Source organism: Manis javanica, chromosome 4 (genome assembly GCF_040802235.1).
Source record: "Manis javanica isolate MJ-LG chromosome 4, MJ_LKY, whole genome shotgun sequence".
Taxonomy (NCBI): Eukaryota; Metazoa; Chordata; class Mammalia; order Pholidota; family Manidae; genus Manis; species Manis javanica.
This window is the reverse complement of record NC_133159.1, coordinates 133,707,437-133,720,004: the sequence shown is the minus strand read 5'-3', so window position 1 is coordinate 133,720,004 and position 12,568 is coordinate 133,707,437. Positions and strand designations below refer to the sequence as shown.

General features: G+C 38.7%; 1 protein-coding gene across 2 annotated transcripts in view; it reads right to left on the bottom strand.

The window, feature by feature from the left end:
- Positions 1-12,354, bottom strand: part of METTL16 (methyltransferase 16, RNA N6-adenosine) — a 90,967-nt gene extending 78,613 nt beyond the window's left edge. For both annotated transcript variants that reach the window (XM_073235025.1, XM_037022815.2), the window contains exons 1-2: positions 12,216-12,354; positions 7,151-7,278 (exon numbers count right to left, since the gene is read on the bottom strand). In XM_073235025.1, coding sequence (XP_073091126.1) covers positions 7,151-7,278 — 128 coding nt within the window. In that variant the 5' untranslated portion in view covers positions 12,216-12,354. The remainder of the gene's footprint in view (positions 1-7,150; positions 7,279-12,215) is intronic.
- Between the last annotated feature and the right edge of the window lie 214 nt (positions 12,355-12,568).

Genomic DNA, 12,568 nt, shown 5'->3' with positions numbered 1-12,568 from the left:
AGGTACTCATATGTTGGGTACATAGACATTAGAATGGTTTTATCCTCTTATTGGACTGATCCCTTTATCATTATGTAATGCTCTGTCTGTCATTACTTTTCATTGTTTTGAAGTCTATTTTGTCTGATATAAGTACTGCTACTCCTGATTTTTTCTCCCTTTTATTTACATGAATTTCTTTTTCCATCCCTTCATTTTCAGTCTAGATATGTCTTTATGGCTTAAATGAGTCTCTTGTAGGGAGCACAGAGATGGGTCTTGTTTCTTTAACCATTTTGCCACCCTATGTCTTTTGATTGGTGCATTCAGCCCATTTACATTTAAGGTAATTATTGATAGTTATGTACTTACTCTGGCTGTTTCTGTAGTTCCTCTCTGTTCCTTTCTTCCTCTAATACCTGTCTCTTGTTATTTGATGGTTTTCTTTGGTGTTGTGGTTAGATTTCTGGTTTTTGTTTTTGTATCTATTACAGGCTTTAGGTTTGTGGTTACCGTAAGTTTCATGGATAGCTTCCTAAATATACGACAGTATATATTAAGTTAAGGACTGCACTATTTCAAACACAATCTGAATGTACTTTTTTTATCCTTCTTCCTCCTCCACACTTTATGTATTAATGTTATAATCTGCATGTTTTTGTGTATCCTTTGACTGATTTTGTATATAGTTGACTTTACTATTTGTTCTGTTTTATTTTAATTTCACACTTGCTTGGTAAGTATTGGTCTGCTACATTTGCTGTGGGTTTATTTTCACTGGTGAAAATTATTTAGGCTTAAGAGCATTTCCACCTACATAAGTTGCTTTATCATATCCTGTAATGCCAGTTTAAAGGTGGTGAATTCCTTCAGCATTTGTTTATCTGGGAAATGTTTAATCTCTCCTTCAATTCTGAATGATAACTGGGTGGAGGATTCTTGGTTGAAGGTCCTTCTGTTTCAATACATTAAATATTTCATGCTACTACTCCCTTCTGGCCTGTAAAGTTTCTGTTAAGAAATCTGCTGACATCCTGATGGGTTTTCCCTTATAAGTAATCTTTTTCTCTCTGGCTGCTTTCAATACCCTCTCTTTATTCTTAATCTTTGTCATTTTAGTTATTGTATATTTTGGTGTTGTCTTCCTTGGGTTCCTTTTGTTAGGGGCTCTCTTTGCTTCAAGGACCTGGGTGTCTACTTCCTTCTCCAGAAAGGGGAAGTTTTCAGCAAATATTTCTTCAAAGAGACTTTCTACTCTTTTATCTCTTGCTTCTCCTTCTAGTACCCCTATTATGTGAATAGTTTCATTTAGAGATGTCACACAGGTCTCTTAGTAGCCTCTCATTTCTAGAGATTCTTTTTTCTCTGTTCCTCAACTCCGCTGCTTTCTTGTTCTCTAATTTCTACTTCATTGATTGTCTCTTCTACATGCAACAATCTATTATTCATTCCCTCTACTGTATTTTTCATTTGTTACTGTATTCTTCAACTACTGTATTCTGAGCTCGGAGTGGCTTTTTCAATTCCCCTATCTCTTTGAAATCCTTCTTGAGATTGTCAATATTTTTCCACAAATCAGCACATTTATGACTGTTACTTTGAAATATTTATCTAATGAATACTGGAAATCTATTTCATTTAGCCCTCTTTCTGGTGTCTTATCCTGTACTTTTGTTTGGGACGTATTTCCCTAACCCCTCATGTTGTCAGTGTTTCTGTTTTTCTTCCTTTATATTATATGGATCTGCTATGCTTCCTGGTCTAGAGAGTAATAACTTTATGAAGAAGGCATCCTGTGAGGCCCAGAAGCTCAAGACTTTTTATTCACCAGTGCCTGGTTCTCCTTTGTGGTGGAGCCCTAGTTCCTGTTGGCGGGTTATGGGTGGGGCCATCTTTGTCATTTTAGTTATTGTATATTTTGGTGTTGTCTTCCTGGGGTTCCTTTTGTTAGGGGCTCTCCTAGCTGCCTTTATACCTGTCTGCTTATCTCAGTCAGCTGCGGGTGGCAGCTTGAGGCAGCCAGGCCTTTGTGAGCCGATCAAAGGTGCACAGGTATGTGCATGTGTGTTGTGGGCAGGGCTGCCCTCTGCCTGCTCTGCAGCAATGGCAGTGCTGCTAGGCTAATGGGGCAGGCAAGGCAGGTACATGGCACTGGGCTGGGCCACCAGCAAAGAGAAGGAGTGCTAGGAGCTAACTCCCACAGGTACCTCCCCAATTGGGCTGGGAAAGAGCCAAAAATGTTGGGAAAGTCTCCCTCGACCTGCCAGGCAGCAAAGTCTGACCACTGCTGGGCTAAGCACTGCCAGGTGGGTGGCCAGGGAGTGAGCAGAGAAGCATCTTGGAACTCAGCCACCAGCGAGGGGGATGGAGTATGCGGGGCTCCCGCAAGCACCCAACCAGTTGGGCTAAGGGAGGGCTAGGGAAGTGTCATTCACCTGCCCTCTCCTGTGGAGAAAGCTCTGTCCAATCCTCACCCCTCTGGTACCCTTCCTGCTGCTTTCAAACTACCACCTCTGTGTTGAGTCCCAGAGGGGCCACCTGAGCATGCCTGTCTTCTATCAGCAGCAGGATCTCAGTCTCCCAGAGTGCTCCAACTCTTTGTGGTGTCCAGCCCTGCTAATCACCAAAGCCCAATGCAATGTGGACTCATGTTCCCAGAACAGATCTCCAGGACCAGGTGTGCAGAGTTCCTGAGTGCTCATCCCCTCCCCTCTCTGTTCCTCTTCCTCCCACTTGTGGGCTGGAATGGGGAAAGGGCTTGGGTTCCAACTGATGATGGCTCTACCACTTTTATCTTTCTCTGTGTAGTCTTCTCTTCTTTACCAGGTGTTGGTGGGCTGTTCTGTGGTCTTCAGGTCACTTTCAGGGTTTGTTTTATTTGCTGTAGTTGTTTCCTTGGTGTGTGTGTGGCGGGGAGGGATTTTCATTTTGTCTTCCTACTCTGCCATCTTTTTTCCCCCTCTCTCTCTTTGAGCATCTTGTTTTTGAACTTTGGCAACATGCCATTTTTTCTCTCAAAAATCTTACAGGGATTTTGATTAGGGGAAGAATCAAGCATAAAATACATTGAGTCTCCCCACTCAGAAATACAGTATGTCCCTAAATTTATTTATTCATGTCTTCTAGGCCCCTGAAGGAAATGCTGTTTTTTAACCCTCATAGATCTTACATATTTCTTGCCAAGTTTCTGCCTCTTACACTTTGCTATTTTGGATGGGGTCTTTTCTTGCAATTTTCCAACTAGTATTTGGAAAACTATCAATTTTATTTAGTTCTTTTTTTAAAAATTTAATTGTATGTTTGTATGTATGTATTATTTATTTGTTTGTTTGTTACTATGGTATCATTAATATACAATCACATGAGCAACATTGTGGTTACTAGATTCCCCTCATTATCAAGTCCCCACCACATACCCATTATAGTCACTGTCCAATAGCATAGTAAGATGCTATAGAGCCATTACTTGTCTTCTCTGTTCTTCTATTTATTTTTATGTTTTATACTTAAAAAGTATTTTATGTGTATATTTTATTCAGCAACCTCTTGTTTGAATATTTTTTAAGTGATTCTCAATTTTTTTTCAGGTAGATCATAATCAAACCATATAAAATGTAATATTCTTTTTCTTTCTAATATTTATAATCTTAAATAAGGAAAGCAATAGACTCTGAGCTAGAGAGAATTCCAGCTTAGTAATTTCTTAGAGGTATAAGCCTGGACAAATTATTTGAAAAGAATGTGCATTCATATTTGTAGATTAAAAAGTTCAAAACACATCATTAAATCAAACTCATTGATTATATTATTTAGACCCTCTATCAACACTACTTGACCTTTTTTGGGTCAGTGACTCTTTTAAAAGTGAAATTCTAAATTACAGGTTAGAGCTTTGAATCCTATCTCCTCAAGAAAAAGGATACATACAACAAATATTTTTATCTAATTATCTATGAGGCATTCATGAATCCTCTGGACGTCCCAAAGGCCACTAATCTACTTGATTAGAAATACAAGGGAAAGTGTCTCAAATTATATCAAACACTTTTAAAGAGACTTTTCTATGTTATATTTTTCAAAATGCTGAAAAGTCTTCATTTTTTAAATCTTCACTGAAAATTACTACTTTTGTCAATATATACTAGGCCTTTTTTTCCAATTTGATTATTTTATACTTATTCTTATTTGGAGGGACTTCTCATATGCCTAATGGATTTTTGCCCATCTGTTTTTCATTTATCTGTAACTCTGTGTTAGGTATGCCATTTACTTACTTAGCAGCACATACTTAGATTTTATAGAGGAATTCTCACATGGTTCAACAAACATTTACTGAATGTGTATTACTTGCCAGACACCTTTAGTCCATTCAGATACACTGTAAGAACAGATCTGTTTGGTCTGCTAAGGAATTTCAAAAATAGAAATCTTAAACCATCTACAAAATTCTAACCACCATGATGGGCAGTGACTGTAATGGGGTATGTGAAGGGGACTTGGTGATGGGGGGAGTCTAGTAAACATAATATTTCTCATGTAATTGTAGATTAATGATACAAAAAAAAATTTTTTTAACCATCTTAAAACTTCCTGTGGCTTCTCAATGTCTGAACAATCAAGTTCATTCTAATTTGCGTGCTATGAAAGGCTCTTGTGATGTGTTCTGATTTCCTTTCAGTCTTGTCTTCTGTTATTCTCTAACCTGCTATCCTATATCCACTTCAGCCCCCTCTACATGCAGTTCTCCACTTACCATCAGGCCTTTCACAAAATTTTGTTTCTCTACACCCGGAATTCTTTCCCCTTCTCTATTCATCCTTCAGGATTCAGTTGAAAGACCCAGGACCTTCACTGACACCATCCCCACACATCACTGCTTTATTCCTCTTTTTAGACACTCATTTCAATTGCCTACAAAATATCCTACCTGACTATCCCATAGCCTTCTCACATGCCCAAAACTGAAAATATCATCTCCCCACAAACCAACTCATCCCTGCTTGTTACCTACCTCAGCAAATACCACTACCACTTTTCCTCTTGCTAAGTTAGAATCCCAAGCACCATACTTGGCTCATACATTTTGTCACCTTGTCCTGCTAATTCTATTTATGAATTTCTCTCACATTCATGCAGTGATCTTTATCCTTCCTGCCTCTACCTACTTAGGCCACCTATATGTCTAATGCAGATACTAACTTCCTACCTACTTCCTACATACCTCCCTATACCTTCAGTCTTAATTTCTTCTGCAATCCATCCTCCACAGGCTACTAGAATACATCTGTGTAAACATAATTGTGAACATGTATTCCCGTTTTAAAATGTAGTAGACAAGGATGAGGGTAACTTGAAGACACAAGAACCTTCCACACCATGTCCTTAAAATAAATTCCAAATTCCTAAGTGAGTTTTATAAAGTACTGCAAGCACAATCCTCCCCAGCCTCATCTCCCATCATTTGTCCACCACATCCTAGGCACACTCAACTTTTCCAGCTCCCTTACTACTCAGTGCTCTTTGCATATGCCGCTCCCTCTGCCTGTAATGTTCTTCTTTCTACCTGGCTAACACCCACTCATTCTTCAGAACACAACCAAGACACCATTTCTGTTTCAATTATTCTCTAAACCACAAAGTCAGGATTGGCTCCCCCTTCTAAGTGATTCCATTATTCACCCCACTGATCCTGTCACACTGACAGGTTAACTGCTTGTTTATTTTTCCACTTCCTCCATTAGTGCATGAAATTCCAAATATGGCAGTTACTATGTCTTTCTTGTTTATTATGGCTTTCCTAGGACTTAGCACAAAACGGTTAATCAATAGATATGTGTTAAATAATTATGTACAATAATAGGTACAGAGAAGAAACAATTAAGAACAAAACAGTATCTGCCCTAAAGTGATTTGGATAAACAAATACCCACATATATAACTATGAAATAAAGATTTAAGAACAATGGTAGGGATGATCTAAACAAAGAGAAAAACGAATTTGATCTCTTATGGGTAGTGATGGGATGATATATCAATCTCTTAGGAATGATCACCAAGATAAGGGGTCAAAATATTTAGAGTATACAAAGGAAATACTAGAACTCTTATTTAAATATATATTTAATTTGTTTTGAAGAATGTTTTCTAATGTGCTTAATATAACAACATGGTATAGTACAAGTATTCATATGAGGGGCTGTGCTCACCTTTTTACTGAGAGGAATAAACAAAAAAGACATTTAATCTTAACTTCCGTGTATTCAGTACAGGTGAGGGAGAGGGGGTGACCAGAGATGATGAATCTGATGAAATCTAAGGATAATCTCCCAGAAAAGTGAATATAAATGTGTTTTTAAAAGACTTTTATATTATTTCTAGAGTATTTTGGACCTCAGGTTAAATCCTGCCCTGGGACTCCCATTTCTAAAGCCAAAAAGAGACTGCTAGGAAGAAGGAAAAGGTTAGCAAAATGCCTCAAGCCCTTTGATCCTATTATCTTTATTTTCTCTCTTCTCCATACACCCTGCTCCTCCTTCCCATTGTTGAATCACAACTTTCCCTAGACAGGTTTGGAATTTTCAGTCTCCTCTGTAATTTTCACAGAGTTTAGGAATACAGTTAAAGATTTCCATCTTAAGGGTATAACACACACACAAGTTATTCCCACACCATTATCACAGTTTTTGCCATTTCCTGAAGCTCTCACACTATTATTCTAATTTTTTTTAAACAAATTTTTAAATTAAATTTAGTGACACCCTAAATAGTATCTGTGTAGTTAGTCTGATGTCCTGATTATTACTTTTCTACCTCATGTCAATATAAACACACACTTAAAATAAGGACTTTAGACCCTCAGCAGCACCAAGTTTTAAAGCACAGTCCTGAGGTTTCTGCAATTACTCTGAGCTCTGTTGGGTAAGCAAACAATTTGGACATCAGCAGTTTTTTAAAAATCAGAAATAAATTTAAAAGTATCTGGTCCAATCCTCTCCTTTTATAGATTAAAAAGCTGAAACCTGGAGAAGTTAAGTCATTTGCCCAAGGTCAGATGAAAAGTTAGGATTAGTATTTAGGTCTACTATCAGTCCAGTACACTTTCTACTACATTATGTCTATTCATATTACACTAGAATAATATAGTATCAAGAATTCTTCATCTGTTACCTACCTCACTCTTCCATTCAGATTTATCTGAACATGCTGCTTAAAATCTGGATATTTGGATGCCAGATATGCAAAGTCAGGAGGTTTGTCCTTGTATCTATTTCTTGCATGCATTGATTTACTCAGAGCCATCTTTAAAAAGAAACAAAGAAAAAAATTAGCATATTTACTTAAAAACACATTAATGGGGAAAAACTGTGGCCGCCAAGTCAAGAGTTACAGATGATACATCTTTGCCAAAGAAGTGAGAAAGTAGAAGCTATATTTTTAAAACGTCCCCAACAAATAAGCACATGAAAAGATGCTCAACGTCATTGGTCATTAGGGTAATGCAAAACAAAACCACAATAAGATATCACTTCATACTCACTAGGATAGCTAAAATTAAAAACGAAGATAAACACTGTCAGTGAGGCTGTAAGGAAACTGAAGCACTCATGCATTGCAGGTGGGAATGTGAAACAGTACAACTACTGTGGGAAAGTTTGTCAATTCTTTGAAAAGTTAAACATAGAATTACCACATGTTCCAGCAATTCCACTCCTAGGTATATACCCACAAGAATTGAGCGCGGGGATTATTCAAACACATACTTGCACACCAATGCTCACAGAAGCATTATTCACAACAGCCAAAAAAAAAAAGTAGAAATCACCAAATGTCCATAATCAGATAAACAAATAAGATGATGTAGTATATACATACAAAATATTATTAAGTCCTTAAGAAGAATGGGAATTCTGATACATGCCACAACATGGAAGAATCTTAAAAATATTGTGATACAGGAAATAAGCCACATAGAAATGGGCAAATATTGTACTGTCCCGCTTATATGAGATACCAAGAATAGACAAATCACACAGAGAGAACAGAGGCTCCCTGGGATGGAGGGAGGGAGGAATAGTGAATTATTTAATGAGAACATAGTTTCTGTTTAGGATAATTAAAAATTTCCAAAATAGATAGTGGTGATGGTTGCACAACACTGTGAATATATTTAATGCCCGGGAATGGTACACTTAAAAATGGTTACAATGGAACCATGTTGTTTTTCATGTGAAACCTTCTTAAGAGTGTTTATCAATAATACCTTAATAAAAAAAAATTGTATAGAAAATAAAAATAAAATAAAATAATGGTTACAATGGTAAATTTTATGTTTTGTATATTTTATCACAGTTTAAAAACATACACAACGTATGATGAATTTTTGTTTTAAACCAAGGGAGGGAAACTGAAAACTATTCCTTCAAAAGGATTGAAGTGGCAGAAAGCAGTATAATCCATAGCCAACATGATTATAGTCAGAGGTTGATTTTTACAGTGATCTTGTGTAATTGGTAGAGCATGATAAAGTCAATGAAGTTTCAAAAAATTATTTCTGTTCCCATTTCTTTTATAAACTTCAATCTTATCACTCCTAGGCAGCTAAAACCAAATGAAAACAAATATTGTCTTCTTCCAGACTACAGAGAGGAAAAAAGTTAACACAGTTATAACAAAAACAAAAACTGGACAAAAAGGCATTGTAGTGGTTTAGAAAATTAAGTAGTTGTAAAATATTTTAGTGTATATCTTTGGGTGGTAAACGATTTTTACTCTCTTCTTGATATCATTCTGTATTTTCCCCTTTTTTAAATAGGGACATTCATCTTAACTGTATTATGTAAGCCAGAATCCTAGGGGTCACCTGATAATCCTCTATCCCTTTTATATCTCAAGAAATCCAGTCATGTGGATTCTACCTGCTAAAAATACCTCTCATATCCACCTATTCTTCCCTATCTCTACTATTATCAGCCCAGTACAACTTACATAGACTGCTACAAGAGCCTCTTAATTGGTCTCCCTGAATCCACCTTATTCTTTCAATTCCTTTTCCCACCTTGCAATGATAATTTCTAAACATAAATTTCATAAGTTCTACTCCTAGGCCTACTTGTTCAAAAACCTCACTCTTAGGATAAAAACAGAAACTGTCCCTTCAGCATACATGTAGGCCCAACAGGGCGGAGCCATACCTGTTTTTTCACCATCAGCTTATATCATACCCCACTTGCTCTTCTGCCTGTCCTTGTACTCTTGCAGTAGGGTTTTTACACACCTTACCCCTTTGTCTATAACGTTCTTCCCTCTCTCTTCATCTAAAGAATTCCTACTCATTCTCTCTATCACAGTTCAAGCACCTCTTCTTCATTCAGGAAGGTCTTCTTTCCCTCATCTCCCAAGTTAAGACTATCATAAAGTCTCCTGACAACAAGCACCTTTCCTTTGCAGGCTTTGTTAGAGATGTAATTTGACATAATAATGAATCTGTCAACACTCTGTTTCAGGTTTTCTGACAGCTTTCTACACCGGAAATTTAACAACCATTTTCCACAAAGAATTGTCATCTTCACCCTAGACCTCTCCAAATCATACATCCAACTCCCTACCTGACTTCTCACTTGAATGACTCAAAAGTACTTCATGCATGACATGTCGAAAATTAAATTATTTCGACCCATCCCAAAATGGTCTTCTTTTAATCTTCCCTAAGTTGCTGAATAACACCACTATCTTTCTTGTGGCACACAAACCAGAAATCTTCAGCACCTTCTACACCCTGTGTTCTCCATTCCAAACACACCATGTCCTGAATATTCTCTATCTCCTAACTATTTCTTGACCCTACCTAATTTTCACCTGTCACAACTCCACATCTTTAGCCCAGATCATTATCGTATCTCTTTGGGATTACTGTAACAGCCTCTAACTGATCTCTCTATATCCACTCTTGCCCCTGCAATTCACTTTTCACTTGGAAGACACGTCTTCCCTACCCCCTGCAAATCTGAGCATTCCTCGTGAAATCCCTTCAGTGGTTTCCTAAAGCTATTAGACTAATAAATCCACAATCATTAACAAGGAATACATAACTTAGGCCTTGCTTATCCCTCCAATCTCATTCATTGCCACTTTCCTCTTCTTGCACTATGCTTGAGACCTACTCATCTTCTTTCACTTCCTCTGCTACATCATGATCTGCCCCACCATCTATTATTCTTACTGCCTAAAAGATTCTCCTCACCCTCCCATCATCCCTTCACCTCTGAAGGCCCACTTGTCCTTCAAATCACACCCTGAGCATCATTTTCTCAGGCAGGCTTTCTCTGACATCACACATCCAATCACATACCCACTCTACATGCTTTCAAAGTACTCTGTGCTTTTCCCTCAGAGCACTTTAATTTACATTTCTCTCTCTCTCTCTGTCTGCACTGCAACCACGTCCATCTTATTCTTCACTACACCCCCTAACAACTGGCATACAATATTTGTTGAATAAATGAATAATTCAGATTTGGGAGAATTAACAATAACTTGGAAGTTTTTCAGCACATTAAGTTATCACCTTTTGCTCCTCACATTATCACAGAAACTCGCCACATACAAGTTTTAATTTCCTAACATTAACATACCTGTTACAGACTATCAGGAAAGAGGGGAGCATAAAACTAGGACAGGAACCAATCCCCCAGAAAAAGTTGAAAAGGAAAATGCTTGCCTATCTTGTGATTCCAGCAAGCAACAAAAAAAGAAAGGCACTCTAACAGTAACTTCAAGACACACTGGTATGTTAGGGCTCTGCAACACATTAAGGTTCAGACTACATAGCTGACATCAGTATGCACACATAACACTCTGAACATAACGGAACTCATTAAATTACAGATATGGCAGATTCATTTCCTACATTAATCAACCTCTCTGGACAGAAACAGATGCAGAATGAGTCAATACAGCCATTTCTTAGGAAACCAAGCTCTAATACAGGAAATGGTGCTCTTAGCTAAATCTATTTCATTCCTCAAAATTTAACTGAGGGTCAGCTCTTACCTGGCATCAGCATTGTCACTCCCTGCTTCTCTTTAATCTACTTTTTTCTTCCTGGCTCATTCTGTTCTAGCCAAATTGGCTTCCTGTTTCTCTATCAAGTTTGGTACACTACTGCCCCTGGGCTTTTGTACTTGCTGTTTGGTATGCATGGACTGCTCTTTCCCCAGAACTACAAACATACATGGTACCCTGTCCTTGTTCAAATTTTTGACCAAATGTCACCTTCTCCTTGATGCCTTCCATGAGTACCTCCACTTAAATGTTCAGTAAGTGAACACTCTCATCTCCTTTAATAGCTTTAGTCTTTCTTCTACACATAACTTTCTCATCTGACATTCCATGTATGTTACTTATTTTTTTTAATCTGCCCTGCCAGTAAGCTCCTGAGGCGAAATATTTCTTGCTCACGCGATATCCCAACACCTAAGTACAGGGCCCAGGAGAGTAGCCACTGAATAAATATTTATTGATTAAAAACAAAATGCAAGTCGTTTCACTGCCCAAGCCACTGAAACACAGAACTCTCATTCTCGGGAAACAGTCCTCATCTTGACTCAAAACAGAGCAGCCCTGGGGCTGGAGCTTTTTCTTCCGGGTTACCCTAGTCTGTCCAGAAAACCAAAGCAGTAGATCCTTAAGGCTGAGTCTTCGACTTTCTTTGATATTTCCCACCTCTGTGCTGTTTCCTTGGTTTCTCCTGACCTCAACTGCCCTTTATCTTAACACTAAATAGTCTAAATTCTGCTTTCAGAACTTCGAATTCCTTCTGCACAGATTCCTACCACTCCAATCTCCGTTTTCTCCTGTCGTCTTCCCTCATAAATCTGAATTCTTTCCTCCAATTTCGCCACTGCTAGTTCTCCATCTCTTCCACTCCTTCCACAACCTCATCTAACCCACTCAGTTTGTCTTCCCGCCTCAATTTCGCATCTCTCAAAACCTCCTCAGAGCCAGAGTGTCTTCCAACTTCAATCCTAGTCCCCATTCTATTCGCCAGCTCCTCCCACCGACCCCACCACAGCTCCAGTACACATACACACATACGCCACCCACCCACCCCGTCGGGTCTCTCTCCCCAGGCCCCTAAATCAGCACCTCACCGGCACAGAACCCGAGAATTAAAGCACCTCGGAGAAACCTGACTTAAATGACCTCGCAACCCGCGTAAGAGATATTAAGTGACGCACCTCCGAGGTCAAACTTCCCGCCAGATGACCGAGCTACAATGGGGCTCTAAAGCCCCAAAATCTTAAGCCACCCGCAGCGCGAAGCTCCTAGAAACGCAGATGATACGCTCCCAGCGCGCCGCCATCTTGGGCAGCCATCCAGCCTTGTGATTGAACGAGTCAGTCTCGCGCGACCTGTAGCGGATTCCGAAGAAAGAAGAAACTCTCGCGAGACCTGAACTTGGCGGTTTCGTCTGACAGAGGGAGTGGGTATGGAAGCCAGCGGTACTGTTTTCGGGCAGGGAGGCCCCCGCGTTAGAATCTGCTAGGAACTTGTGTTCTTTTAATGTAATTTTTTTTATGTATGTCCCCGC